The sequence below is a fragment of the Halichoeres trimaculatus genome, unplaced genomic scaffold (assembly GCF_033239565.1).
Source record: "Halichoeres trimaculatus isolate MK-OKI-2021-1 unplaced genomic scaffold, fHalTri1.1 fHalTri1_scaffold_21, whole genome shotgun sequence".
Lineage (NCBI taxonomy): Eukaryota > Metazoa > Chordata > Actinopteri > Labriformes > Labridae > Halichoeres > Halichoeres trimaculatus.
The window spans coordinates 1,225,910-1,240,790 of record NW_027437199.1 but is presented as its reverse complement, the minus strand read 5'-3'; the positions used below and the strand labels follow the sequence as shown (position 1 = coordinate 1,240,790).

At 40.3% G+C, this 14,881-nt stretch overlaps 1 protein-coding gene across 25 annotated transcripts in view; it reads left to right on the top strand.

The window, feature by feature from the left end:
- The window catches only part of celf2 (cugbp, Elav-like family member 2), a 293,462-nt gene that overhangs the window by 193,077 nt on the left and 85,504 nt on the right, over positions 1–14,881 (top strand). For all 25 annotated transcript variants that reach the window (XM_074698157.1, XM_074698156.1, XM_074698155.1 and 22 more), the window contains one exon: positions 7,202–7,284. In XM_074698157.1, coding sequence (XP_074554258.1) covers positions 7,202–7,284 — 83 coding nt within the window. The remainder of the gene's footprint in view (positions 1–7,201; positions 7,285–14,881) is intronic.

Sequence of the window (14,881 nt, the reverse complement as noted above, 5' to 3'; positions counted from 1 at the left end):
CTGATATGCTTCAAAATGCGCTGTTATCAGTCTACCTCACTTTAAAGTTTCATTTGTAAATGTTTTCTTTAAAAAAAGCTCCATAACTGCCTCTGTCTTCAGTTCACTTGTCTTTATTTTATTCCCATCAGCGTGTCTCTTAATCTTTTACCCCCCTTGCACGACAAAAATGAAACCTTATCAAGCATTTTTTTTCTCATTTTAAGTTAAAATAGTCTTTTTGTACTCAGTATGAGCCACATTCAACTTGTCAGTCCAAAAATAAATTGTTTCAAGTTATTAAAAGACAAAAATGAGGTCTGTGGTGCTGTAACAAGTTAAAAAAGAAAAAAAAAAAGAATCTCCCAATGGGACAGGAAAAAAATGCTTGAAGCTAGAATAATGTCTTTATACAAGTAATTTTTCTCTTGTTAAGACAGTTTTCCTGGACTGGTCAGGTGAATGTGGCTCATACAAAGTCTACTTCAAATCAGACAAAAACACTTGATGATGTTTCAGGTTCTTGCAGTATTATGCTGGTTGGAAGCAAAAAAAAAAAAAAAACCTTCAAAAATTGCCAAAAAAAAAAAAAAAGGAAAAAGTTAATCCCAAAAAATATCACATTTCTAAAACTTTTAGAAATAAAAAAAAAAGTTAATTTAATTTGCAAAGACCCCCCCCCCCCCAAAAAAAAAGAAAAATAATAAAATAAAATAGAATAAAAATAAAAATAAATGATAATAATAATAAAAATAAATAATTAAAATAAAATTTAAAAAAAATGAAAAAATTTCAAAATCATCATTAAAATGCTTCCACCCGTTCTCCTTGTTAATCTGCACTCACCTCTATGCATGAAGATGTTTGAAAGTTTTGGCTTCACTCTTGAGGAGATCATGTGTCATGCATCTTTTTATACTCTGATGTTCTGCTGCATGTTTTTGGCCCCAAAGAGACGACTTCCTGTCAGATTTCACTCAATACTTTTGTATCCTGGACGTTACTTCTGACACACCTAACTTACACCTTGTTAAATCTTCCTGTCTCTTGAAGTCGATAGATCTTCCCATGGGACAAGAAAAAAATGCTTGAAGCTAAAATAATGTCTTCATACGAGTAACTTTTTTCTTGTCAAGACATTTTTCTGGACTAGTCAGGTGAATGTGGCTCATACAAAGTCTGAAAAGACATTTTTTAGTTGAAAACAGACAAAAACACTTGATCAGGTTTCAGGTTTTTGCAGTGTGATGCTGCAGTTGAGAGCAAAACCTTCCCTCAGTCACGAGGGGTGTGCTTGTTTCACTGATAAGTGACGCCAAATGTTAAAAAAAACAAATATCATTTAACTCCTGATCTTAAAAAAAAATACAGGTACTCTACTTTTTTGTTTTTACTTTAGGAGGTTAAACTTGTCATTTTTTCAGGTCGATATGTGGAAACTTGCCATAAGCAGCTTACTTTCATCAATTTGTTGAGGTTTCCCGCTGTGATATTTGCTTCATTGGATGTGATTTTATTCTTACACCACACAAACTCAACCAGTGAGTGTTTCTCTTTTGTTTTTAGTCCAAATGTCCAGGAAAATGTCTTCTTTAACCAAACTGGGAGGCAGAATTAGGGCCTGTTTCACTTGTAATGAGGAAAAACAATCTGCTAATGGAATAAGAAAAAATGAACTGCCAGGTTTTTTAAAAAGAATAATGTTTTAATTTATCGTTATTTTTCCACCGGCGAGAAATCCAGGCCTTATTTTTGCTTCATTATGTCTTTGGATGAGACGTTTCTCTGGACTTGTTGGGAAGATTCAGCTCATATTAAATCTGAAAACACCTTTTTTTGTTTTTTCACCACAGGCAAAACAAAAACACCGACTTCATTTTGAGTTTTTGAAGTGTACCTGGATCATCTCAGACCATCATTGTTTCATTAGTCAATCCCTGATCGGTCTTAAAAGTAATAAAGCAGACTGGATGCCTCACCAAAACACCAGACTGGGACTGTGTTGATTAAAAAACATTTCTGTTTGAAGATTTTACTTCGAGTCACATTTTTCTCTCAAACCATTCTCCATGTCAGCTGTTTTCCATTTGCGTGTGTTTAATTTGAAATATAAGTGCTTCTCATTTGAATTCCTCCTCACTGATTCCAGTTCATGTCGTAATGATGTAGGGCAAAGATGAAGAGGTGTCAGAGATTGACAGGAAGTGTAAGCCATCACTCAGGCGGGGAGTTTTGTGTCTAAACGCCGTATCACTGTGGTGACCTACATGGAATAAATTGGATAAATTTCCACCCTGCCTGTCAGTCGTGACTAATTTCTCTTCTTATCTCTGCGCCTTTAACCAGTAAAGGCTGGTGTGAAGCTCTTGGTGGTAAATTAATACTGATAGCAGAAGTGTGGGGGGCTTTGGGTTTAGTGAAGTGACACCCCGAGCTGCCTTTCACGCTAAAAGAAAACACTAAGCTGAGAGATATCCCTGCTAATACACAGGAACTGCAGCATCCGCATCACAACACCAATCACGTCCCTGACGCTAGGCTAAGGGCCAACTCTTCAACAGCCGTGGCACCCAGAGGACACCGCAGGAATTCAGATCCATTACGCTCGCAGCCCCATCAAAGGGACTCGGGGATTCGGGTGCTAAATCTGCTCCAGATGCTCACTGTTGGATTTCACTAAGATGCACTGCGGGGCAAGTGTCATCAGGGCCGGCGTGTGTGCGATACGGGCGACAGAACCGCGACCAGCCTGAGCCCGGCTCACACTGGGCCGGCGTGCGTCGTGAACACAAAGGAGAGGACGACACAGCAGATGTAAACAACGGCAGGCTCGGCTCATCTGCGGACAAATAAATACTCGACAACATGAGCAGATGAGCAAAGCTGGAGGGAGAGCGGCCAAACACTGGGAATCAGTGAAAACTCACAACCAGGTTTTCAGTCTGAAGCAGCAGAAAAATGGATTCTGAGACGAGTCCACCTGTGCCCGTTGTTTTCATCCTCACTGAGACGGTGATTCTCTCAATATTCCTCATATCTGAAAACCTCACAGCTGTGGTTCAAAGATGACGCGGCCAAAAACCCAGAGAGACGGATGAATGGAGAGAAAATGTATCTCAAAGAATCCAAACTTGAGATGTTTGGATTTAATTAAAGCTGAGAAAAGCACAACAAATACATCTGTGTAAGATATTTCTGAACGCAGCAACATTGCTCTGTTTTTATTCAAGCTACCAGCTTTCTCACTGCAGCAACTTAAAGATACACATTAAATGTTTGCTCCTGTAAGAAAAGAGAGAAATGACCTGCAGAGACTACAACTTATACCCCAAACCCAGCGATGCTGACACAGAGAGGATAAATAAAAACAGAAAAATATGATCCATTAACCATTCCTCCTCTTTCCTGTTGATCCATCAAACACACAAGCAATACAATAAAGTGTATAAAATTATATAAATAGTAAAAATCTAGTGAAGAATTTTCTATAAAAAAAAAAAAAAAGAACAAATAAATTAAAAAATCGCTTTAATAAAATTGTAAATTTGATGTCTTTGTTTTTTATTGTTAATAAAAAAACAAATAATGGTATAAAAAAGCGGTAATTTTTTTAAAAAATCACGAAAAAATTGCAAAATTTTTAGCCAATTGTAAAGTTAAAAAATGTTTCAATATTCATAAAAATTCAATATTAAAAAAAAATAGAAATTTGAAAATTTGCAATATTTAAAAACGTAGAAAGTTGAAATTTTCCAATAATTCAAAAAATAGAAATTTGAAATATTGCAATTGTTCAAAAAATAGAAATTTGAAAATTTGCAATATTTGAAAAAAAATAGAAATTTGAAAATTTGCAATATTTGAAGAAAAATAGAAATTTAAAATATTGCAAAAATTTAAAAAAGAAATTTGAAAATTTGCAATATTTGAAGAAAATAGAAATTTAAAATATTGCAATAATTCAAAAAAATAGAAATTTGAAAATTTGCAATATTTCAAAAATTGGAAATTTAAAATATTGCAATATCCAAAAAAGAAATTTAAAAAATAGTCAATAAAAACATTTTTTTTTAATGTTAAAAAAAAAGTTAAAAAAGAAATTTGATGAATTTTTACAAAATTTGAAAAAACGTTTAAATTGCACTCACTCTTTCTCCTTGTTAATCTGCACTCACCTGTATGCATCAAGACATTTGAAAGTTTTGGCTTCACTCTTGAGGAGATGTTGTGTCATGCGTCTTTTCGTACTCTTTTGTTTTGATGCATGTTTTTTGCCCCAAAGAGACGACTTCCTGTCAGATTCCATTCAACGCTTTTGTAATTTGAACGTCAGCTTAATGCTCAGTCTTTGAGTGTCTGCTTCAGAGTTTTTTAGAGCTGTAACAGACGTTTTTTGATCTCTGTACTTCTGACAAACCCAACCTATACCTCACTCACACTTCCTTTTCTTCTAAGTCGATGTATCTTTGTCAGATTGCCTCCGTTTTTGTCCAGCTCCTGCTCTGGAAGTTGCTGTGTTGTTGGCCCCCGCAGAGCAACAATCTGAGGCAGCAAACAAACAGCTCCACGCTCTGAGATTGATGCTGTGCTTAAGGTCATGCCATCATTTAAAACACAATGTTCCTGATGGTGCACCGGGGCTTCCTGTTTGCTCTCCCAGCCGACCTCCTCAACACTACATCCTCCACATTTTACAACTTCATACGTCCATGCCGTGTCGGAAACCGTCCCCGTGGCTGTTGGATTAAAATGTCAGAAGTGTGATGAGGACAGGAGCACGGGAAAGAGGGGACTTTTAGATTGAATAAACCCCAGCTGCTGTGTCTGTGAGGGGAAAAGAGCAGAGTCACACGTCTGTTTGTGTCTGGCCTGGTTTCTTCCTCCCGCTGGTTTGAGCCTGACGCTGCAGGTTTGCGTGCGGACTGAAAAATGGCCTCACAGCCGCAGCGATTCAGCTCCACTCTGCAGGGATTACACACAGATTAATGAAGAGGCAAAATCCCTCTCTGCCTCTTTGCCTTTCCACTTTCTTGGCGGCGCTTGTGTGTGCACGGTGACTTCAGTGCATATACAGAGAGATTTAGTGAGTAAGCAAATTAGCCAGCTTTAATTTGGTAATTTGCTGCTTTGCAGAGGAGGTTAAACGGAGGTTAAAGTTGGATAACATTTTGACTGAGGCTTTATTAATAGAATAAAGAGTTTCTTTACTTCTTCTGATCATGACTCAGTCGTACGCTGTGCTGACATCAGCAGTTTTATTTTGGGAAAGCTTATATTTTCAGTCCAATCACTGAGAGGAAGCTGTGGTAGAGGTGGTTGTCTCCTGATTGGTGGGTCCACATGTTGCCACTGTGCTTTCAATCTTTACGGCACCAAATAATCTGGAATAGTCCAGGATCTTAAGGTTTCTGGGGTCGTTTTAAAAGATGTAAATGTTGTTTTCCAGATGTCACGTAAATAACTGGATCAATAGAAGCTTTGGTCTTGAATAAGTCAGGGACCGAACCATCCTCACAGGCAGGATCCAGATAACCAATAAACAAGGGAATAATAAATAAATGATTGAACCTGTCTTTACTGAGTGACTGAGTTTGTAACGAGTTTGTAGGATTAATGAAGAAGCATCACCCTCCTCTTTCTCTCCCACTTCTGACACTAAATATCGCTCAGTGTGTACATTGCATGCAAAAAAACTGAAATCTTATCAAGTTTTTTTCACTTATTTTCAGTAAAAAATTGTCTTATTGTACTTGATTTGAGCCACATTCAACTTATCAGTCCAGAAAAATGTCTTGACAAGGGTAAAGTTACTTGTACAAACACATTATTCTGGCTTCAAGCTAATTTTTCTTGTCCCATTGGAAGATCCATCGACTTTAAGAGACAGGAAGAGTTAGTAAGGTATAAGTTAGGTTTGTCAGCAGAACAGAGATCAGGAAACTTTAAGCTGACATCCAGGATCCAAAAGCAGTGAGTGAAATCTAACAGGAAGTCGTCTCTTTGGGGCCAAAAACATGCACAAAAACAGAGTTTGAAAATATGCATGACATAACATCTTCTCAAGAGTGAAGGCAAAACTTTCAAACACCTTCATGCATAGAGGTGAGTGAATATTAACAGAAGGAGGGGTGAAAGCATTTTAATGATGACTTTGAAATTTTTGCAATTTCTTTTCATTTTTATTTATTATTTTTATTTTATTTTATTTTATTTTGTTTTGTTTTTTTATTTATTTATTTTTTTGGTGGGGGTGTCTTTGCAAATTATTCATTTTTTTTTTTAATTGTGGATTTTTTTTATTTTTAAAAGTTTTTAAAAATCTGAAAATTTTGGGGTTTTTTTTTTCCTTTTTTTGGGGGGCAATTTGTGAAGTTTCACAGCTCACAGCTTCAGCATCACACTGCAAAAACCTGACATCTTATCAAGTTTTTGTCTGATTTGAAGTATAAAATTTCTTTTTAGACTTAGTATGAGCCACGTTCACCTGACCAGTCCAGACAAATGTCTTGACAAGAGTAAAATTACTCGTACAAAGACATTATTTTAGCTTCAAGCAATTTTTTCTCATCCCATTGGAAGATCCATTGACTTTAAGAGACAGGAAGAGTTAGCGAGGTATAAGTAGATACCAAAAGACTGAGCATTAGGCTAACGTCCAAGATACAAAAGCATTGAGTGGAATCTGAAAGGAAGTCGTCTCTTTCAGGCCTATCTCCTCAAAAATGAAGCCAAAACTTTCAAACATGTCATGCATAGAGCTGAGTTCAGATTTGCAAGGAGAAGGGGTGAAAGCATTTTTAAAGTTATTTAAAGACAAAATGAGGTCTGAATTGCTGTAACAAGCGCAAAAAATCTGCCAAAGGAAAAAGAGAAATTTGCTCGAAAATTTGCATTGACTTCAACTCGAAACAAGACGTTTTCCTGGACTGGTCAGGTGAATGTGGCTCAGATTAAGTCTGAAAAGAAATTTACTTCTGATAATCAGACAAAAACACTTGATAAGTTTTCAGTTTCTCCCCGTGTGTTGCCTTCACTTCCTCCGGGCTCGTCATCAGGCTTGAAACGAATCCAAAAGCCTCCTCTCCGCTCGGATGTGTCGTCCTTAACATTCGCCCGGCGTCTGCCGGTGTCGACAGGTGATGCCAGGCAGACGAATAGAGAAAACGCTCTTTGTTGCTCCTTCTGCTCACGGTGCTCTCTGTGTCTCTCCTTCTCTCCCCAGGCTGCTGTTTTGTCACGTTTTACACACGGAAAGCCGCCCTTGAAGCCCAGAATGCACTGCATAACATAAAGACCTTAACAGGGGTGAGTGTGTCCTCGTTTCTCCTCTGCCTCTGACTCTTCTCCTCTAATCACACACTTACAGCAGAGCCCTGAGGCGGCCCCGCCCAAACCTGTGTGCGTGTGTGTGTCTTTGTGTTGGTGAATACACACTTTGAACATCAATGTGTTGCTATGATGCCACTGTGCATTTGTAAGCGTGTGAGCGCCCAGAGGACTTAGCGTGTGTGCAGGTGAGGCGCAGACTTAGCGTCTCCTGAGGACTTCTCTCTCGTGGACGTTTGTTTACATAACACAGGTCGCACTCTTCAAATGGCTCCATTCCATTTAGCTTTGAGGGCTTTTAGGCTCCTGTTGTTGTGCATGACGGGCTTTCTTTGGCACTTGAGCAAAACCTGGTCCTCCAAGATCCATTTAATGAAAGCTTTCTGTGCACACACACATTTTAGTCCCCTCAGAGGAACAAAAACTCTGATGCTTTGATTTTCACTGGCTCCTGTGGTGATGTCACGACAGGAGGGGCTAGCTAACATCTCTCACTGAGGTTTCCTCTTCTTCCTTTATTCTTACGTTTTCTTCTTTTCCTCTCGAAGATTAAAGCCAGGCTGTTCAGGTTGCAGAGATGGACGCAGAAATCAGTCATTGCTGTTTGGGTTGATGCAGATTTCTTTGTCTTTGCCTTAAAGAGGTTTAACGATAGGGGCCAACCTCACTGAGTCCCATCCTCCAGCCTTATAGCCCTGATGATTCATTAGCCAAACTCCCGGGAAAGCTTAGCTTCTATGAGATGGTCTGAGTCGGCTCCTGTGGTGATGTCACATCAGGAGCAATTTGCATATGCATGAAAAACTTTAGCTTTAATGTTGCTGAGTAAAGATGTGAAAGGTTGGAGCATCACACAGCTGTTCTGGTGTTGTTGTCAACAGAGGATCAAAAAAAAACTTTCCTTGGTCTTTATTTTTGAGAACCACCGACTACGCCTGGTCCAGATTTCTTTCATCCTCATCAACCACACGAAGTAATACCTAAAATGCAATGCTTACAAAGTGGATCCTTTAGGCTAGTAGCCTTGGCGATTAGGAGGAAATCCCTTAGGGCGTATTCAGACCTGGACTGTTTGGTCCACTTTAAACGGACCAGGGTTCGTTTCCCACGCTGGTGCTGACTTTTCATGCAGGCGTGAATAGACACAAACGAACCCTGGTGCGTAACCTAACCGTCTTTGGTTCATACCTGATCCTCCGTCTTCTGTTTAGCCACGCTGTTGCTAGCATGTTGTGGGTCAGGACACGCAGAGCATAGCGCCTCCTTGCTGCGATCATTGGTCTTCCTGTTCCTAAATTGTAAACGGTGTTGTTAAGCTGCTTTGAAGGAGCTGCTCTTGAAACTGAAAATGATTTAGCAGCTCTAATAAGAGCACAAACACACATGTTTACCTCCATTTCCAGGTCTGTACTCTGTGTGCCGCCCTTTGTCAGTGCTGTCCAATGAGAGCACTGATCCTCACACACCTGGATGTGTTTACAGAATATAGTCCACTTGCAAAAAGTACAATCTGAATACGCACCAAACGTAAAAAATAAAGTCTGCTTTTGGTCCGGACCAAACAAGTGGACCAAAGGACTTTTCTGGTCTGAAAACAGCCTTAGTTTTTCTAGGAAAGCTTAGTTTAAAGGAGGCAGTTTGGGGACTGATTGCACAGGCATGCAAAACCACTTCCAAACCCATTGGTTGGTAGCAAAGACAGAAGCAAAAATCTGTGGTAGTTTTTAATTTATTACTTTTTTACGCTAGCTATGCAAGCTATGGTTGGTGCAAACGTCTTTGCCTTCAACTTAAAACTGTGTCGACAACGGGGGCTGAGTAGCTCTGGCGATGAGTGAGCCAACCTTCAAGGAAAGCTTAGCTTCAACGAGGCGGTTTGAGTTGGCGCCTGTGGTGATGTCACGACAGGAGTGATTTGCACCCTACGCTACAGCAGCTTTGCTTTAGGTTTTTGCAGAATAAAAATGTCAAAGTTTATGCAAAGTTACTCTCACAAGGTGAGAAAGTTGGATGGTCCAAATTCCCTGGTTGCGAGCTGTAAGACAACTAAGCTCACTTTGCAAAGTTTAGTCTTTGTATTGTTACAGTTAGCTTGACCTAGCTACAAATTAGCATCTTCCCTCATTGTTGTGCATAATACTACTTCTGTAGTATTACAAAGAAAAGACTTTAATTTGCTTCCCCAACAAATGCATGCTTTGGAAGGATACATATCTTTACCATAATGGGTGACGGTGCTCATGGGAAATGCAGTCACCAGAGTCAAAGTGTCATGGCCGTGCCTTTCTGTGCCTTTAAAGAGGTGGTGGAGCAGTTTGTGGGACTGTTTTGGGATTATACTCAGATGAGGAGTTTTTTCAGACTCTTCTTTTAGATGTTTTCAAATTTTACTGAACACTAAAAACAGGAGAATGAAACTGCAGGAATATTAAATGATCTTTTAGCACCTTGCAGTAATTGTTTTGTAAATTTCACCTGCTTTCTTTCCGTACTGCAGCCTTTGTGTTTGCATGTGTCGTCATTCCTCTGCACGCCAAAAATAGCCAGTAAAAACAGAGCGCTGCTTCCTGTGTGAGGACGCTTCGCCCTTTCATGTCCCTAAATATTAAGGCATGTGTTGTTTTCTTTCTTTTATTCTGCCGTTTTCACTCTCCTCTATTGTTCCCCGGTATGGCCCAGGAGAGCAATAGAGGAAGTGGGCCGATGCTTGCTCGCACTCTCACTCTTCAGCCCTGGGTGGATATTTAGAGGCCCCCAGATCCCTTCAGCTCAGGCGATTGGCTGCATCCCACCCCTCTCTTCTTGGCTGCGCCGGCTAACTGGAATCTCATCAATTGAGCGCCTGTACTCGCTGGCTTCTGTCGGTTGGATCAGCCGATAGCCCCCCTGGGTAAGACAGGGCGGATACTGCGAATCCCACAAGAGCTAGCCGGGATTTGTGCTGGGGTCCCTGATTCGGAGTCAGGCCTGTTGTTTTTGCACGGAGTCACCGTGTTAATTGCTTGTGGAATAAGTATGTTAAACTCGCTCTGTTTTCCCCGCGCTGTGAGATTCAGTCACTTATCCCTTGTTGGAGGTGTGAAACAGCCCTGGGGAGGACACAAACTGCAGCACTCGCAGGATTACAGGAACATGAAATCGTCCTCCTCAACACCCCCTCCTTCCAGCGCTCAGTCTGGTCATCCTCATCCTCTTCGCCCGCTTCTTTCTCCCGCGGCAGATCTCTCTGGTTTTATGTTTTTTGGGCTTTTTGAAGTGCGATGGCAACAGATTTAGTTTTTGGTTGTTAGAGGGGGTCAGGAGTTTGGTTTGTGTTGTGGGAAACTGTTTCTTTCAAGAGCTAAAAACTTTATTTGTGTGTTTAAAAAGTGGAAAATAAACCTTTGTGGGATGCATATTCAGAAAGAACAAAGAGTATCCGCTCAGAGCTGCGAAAACTGAAACTATTAAACACAGAAGACACTGATCAATAACAAAATATGAAAACGACTAAACTGCAAAAAAAGGTAAATGACTGGGAGCTACAGCTGCCAAACTCAAACCTTTAAATTAAAGTAAGATACCACAATTCAAATGAATGAGATATTGCGTTGAAGCAACAGGCTACCTGTGCAACGCTGCAGGGACCAGCTGTGTAATCTTTACTACACTGCATTTTGAAATTGACCAACAGATTTCATTTATTAACTCAAAACACACTTTACAAATCACTGAACAAATGGTCTGCGTCGTTGAGCACAGACAGCCGGTCCGCGCCTTGGAGCACAGACATACTGTGCCCCCTGTACAGCAGGGTGTCATATCCACAGTATTTACTCCTCACTCACGGCTACATGCATCATCTAGCTCAGCTCGAAGTCAGGTCAGGCCACAAAAACTGCTCCCCCTGGTGGCTGGCTGCAGTATAGGTTAAAAAATCCATCTCCCCAGTCATTCCAGATGGGCTGTGGTCAAACTTTAAAAATTAATCCACCTGGTAGAAATGTTTCTCACGTCTGATTGTTGTGGTGATTTGAAGATATCATTTGGCTGTCTTGTATCCAAGTCCTCTTTTTTCTGAAAAGTTTCGTTTTCATTAGTTATACGAGGTTAAAAATGAGGTTTTGCGTCTCGTTTGACTATGATTGACAGCTGACGCTCTTGTGTATTTTTTCCAGGGATTGTAAAATATGTCAGGAGGTAGAGTCAAGAAGTGATTAGACTCTTGAAAGAAAAAAATACAGTTTATTGTTAAAGCATAATCATGATTACAACCATGAGTGAGGAGGGAACAGGGTGCAACTGCTTATGGTTCATTAAACTAATAAGATTTCCCTGCAAATTCTAGTGAAAAACATTAGATTGTTCGTACAGACATGAACCCTTAAAGGCTACAAATTTAGTTACAGACAATCAATTATTGTCATTTAACATTAATTTGACTGGAGATAAAGACAACAAAAAAGATAAAACAGGATTTTTTTTTTTCCATTTAAAAATGCGGAAAAAAATATTGAATGTCATCACTAACATAATACTTATTTTACAATTTTTTATTTATTTGTTTTATTTTACAACAGAAAAACTACTTTGAAAATTTAGGGTAATTAACCATAATATTTAGATTTTATTTATTTATTTATTTTTTTACTGTGTATCAAATCAGGGCTGGATGATGCAGTACAGACACTCTAAGATGAGAGTCCTGTATTGATGGAAGGATGTGCTCTAAATCCTAATAAATACTGTCCACCCTCACACACACACACAGACACACACACACACACACACACACACACTTGCAGAACAGTGAATCAATAGCAGCATAATGCTGGATCATTGAGTGGTTTGTTTTTTAAATCTGGCTCCGCCTCTGCTACGGAAAAAAAAAAAAAGGTCAGAAAAGGTGAGTCAGCCAGAGCCGGGAGGAGGAAAAAAAAAAAACGATGATGATGATGATGTTGATGGTGAATTAATTGCCGAACGAGGCGAGGCAAGACAAAGGAGAGCCGACAGAGCTGAGGAGAAATTGGACGGGAGGTTGGCGGAGTGACGGGCAGATGGACGGTAAAAAGGTGGAGGAGAGCACTCCAGCACGCTCCAGGGCAAAGTAATAAACGGGCCGCAGTTAAAAACCAATACCTGCTTATTAACTTCCCCGCTCCTCTGGCTTGTAAAAGCCCGTGGAACAATGTTTGTGTTGGCGCTCCTCCGCCTCAACCACTCTATCTCTCCGTCCAAACCAAGGCCCTGACAGGGGGCGCCGCGATCGGAGTAGAGAGCTGGACGGGCGCCAGATTGGAGAAAAGGGCACTGGCGTTGGCAAGCGGCGACCAGCAGCCATGTTGGGCTGGAGCCATTGTTTTAGGAGGGCATAAAGCGAAAGGGTCTGCCGTTAATGTGATGAGTCTCTTAGAGCGCTGGGACGATGAGGGGGAAGGATGGAGGTTAGGGCGACACAAAGGAGGAAGGAAATCTGTGCAAAAACAGGCCAGAAACCATCCTCCCCTCACGCCGCTGCCTCCATCAGATGAGCACGCTCTCACACACCTCCAGTGAACACATGTATGCAGAAAGAGTGCCCACATGTCGGTCACTCCTCGCTGATGAAGCTCTGGACGCTGCGGTAACTGAAGCAGCCTGTTTTCATTAAAGACCTCTTTCATGTCGTGGCTTTAACTCGTCGCCGTGTCTGCAGCTGTGAGTGCGTTTTCCACTGAACAAGGTCGACTTCTGCTGAGAGCAGCACAAAGCTGGAGGTTGTAAAAATCATGTGAGGGAGATAAAATTAAAGAGCTGTAGAGAGTTATTTCTGTTTCAGATCGCTGGTTTTTACTTTGCTTTGTGCAAACTGACGGACGCCGGGCTCAGGTGGATGGAAAGCTGAACACACTTAGATTAATCCATAAATATGAGTTTGTATTAGCTCTAATGATCAGTTTTCTGTGTCAACATCAGCAAACTCTGCTTCTGACCAACGAACATGTTGGAACACGTTCTCCATTAGGGGGCGCTGTGGGGAAATCTGTCAGGATGGTTTTATGGCAGGATCATATTCATATTCAGACCACTTCGACCTAAAACATAGCAGAAGGAAGAAAGGCAGTAAGGACAGAAAGAAAGGAAGGAAGGAGTGAGAGTAAGGACAAAAGGACCGAGAATAGAGATATGTAAAACAAGGGGGATGGTGGGGAAAGTAATAAAGAAAGCAGGGAGGAAATGAAAGAAAGAAAATAAGGAAGGTAAGGAAGAAAGGAATAGGATGGAAAGAAATTAAGTAAGGAAGGAATGGAGGAATGGTGGATAAAGGACTAAAGGCGAGGAAAAGAAAATAGGGAAGGAAAGAAAGAAAGCTGAAAAAGAAAATAAGAAAAAAGTTGGTAAATTAAGGAAACAAGGAAGGAAGGAAGGAAGGATGGGTTGGAAGGAAGGGTAAGGGAATCAAGGAAGCAACAAGAAAGGAAGGAGAGAAAGGAAAATAAGGTAGAAAATGAAAGGAAGGTAGGGAGGAAAGGAAGAGGAAGCAAGAAAAGGCAGAAAGGCAAGAAATAAAGGATGGAATAAAAATTGGAACCAGAGAAGAAAAGAAAAAAATTTGGGTAGGAAGGAAGGAAGGAGGGATGGTGGAGAAAGGAATAAAGGCTGGAAGGAAAGGAAGAAAGACAATTGAAAAAAAAAATAGTAAATTAAGGAAACAGGGAAGAAAGGAATGATGGGAAGGAGGGGTTAGGAAATTAAGGAAAGAAGGAAAGAAATAAAAGGAAGGGGGTAAAGGAAAGGAAGGTATGGAGAAATGGAAGCAGAAGGAAGAAGAAAAGGCCAGAAAGAAAGAAAGTAATTTGGGAAGGAAGAAAAGGAAGAGGAAGGAAGAAAGGCAGGAAGGAAAGAAATAAAGGAAGGGATTTTAAAAAATAGAGCCAGAGAAGGAAAGAAAGAAATTTGGATAGGAACAAGGAAGGAGGGATGGTGGAGAAAGGAATAAAGGCAGGAAGGAAAGGAAGATAGAAAGGAAGAAAGAAACACAAGCAAATTAAGGAAACAAGGAAGGAAGGATGGATGGGAAGGAAGGGTAAGGGAATTAAGGAAGAAAGGAAAGAAAAAACAGAAACAGAAAGAAAATTGGGAAGGAAAGGAAGGAAAGGAAGGGAACGTGCCCAATTATTTCTCATCCTGCATCCTAAACTCTCTCTTCAGCATCATTCTCTGACTTTAATCTGCTCCTGTTTCCTCTGATGTGTTTTCTCATCCTGATAAAAACGTTTGTTAAAGACGTCAGCTGAAGAGTTTCTGCTGAACGTTCAGAGCTTCAGCTTCAGACCAGACTGTGAAGAGTCCACACGGAGTTTAAAGAAACGTTAGAAACTTTAGTTTGACAGAAAACATAAATATGCAGATTTGTGGTTTCAAACCTAGTCATGTTTTGTTTTGCTCAACGTTAAATTCCATCACTAATCTTTAATCAACGGTTTGAGTCTGAGCAGAGCGAAGAAATGATTCAGTGATTCAATGATTCAATGATTCAATGATTTGATGATTTGATGATTTGATGAATTGATGAATTCAATCAGCGAAGATTTCAGAGCGAGGAGCTGAGTCT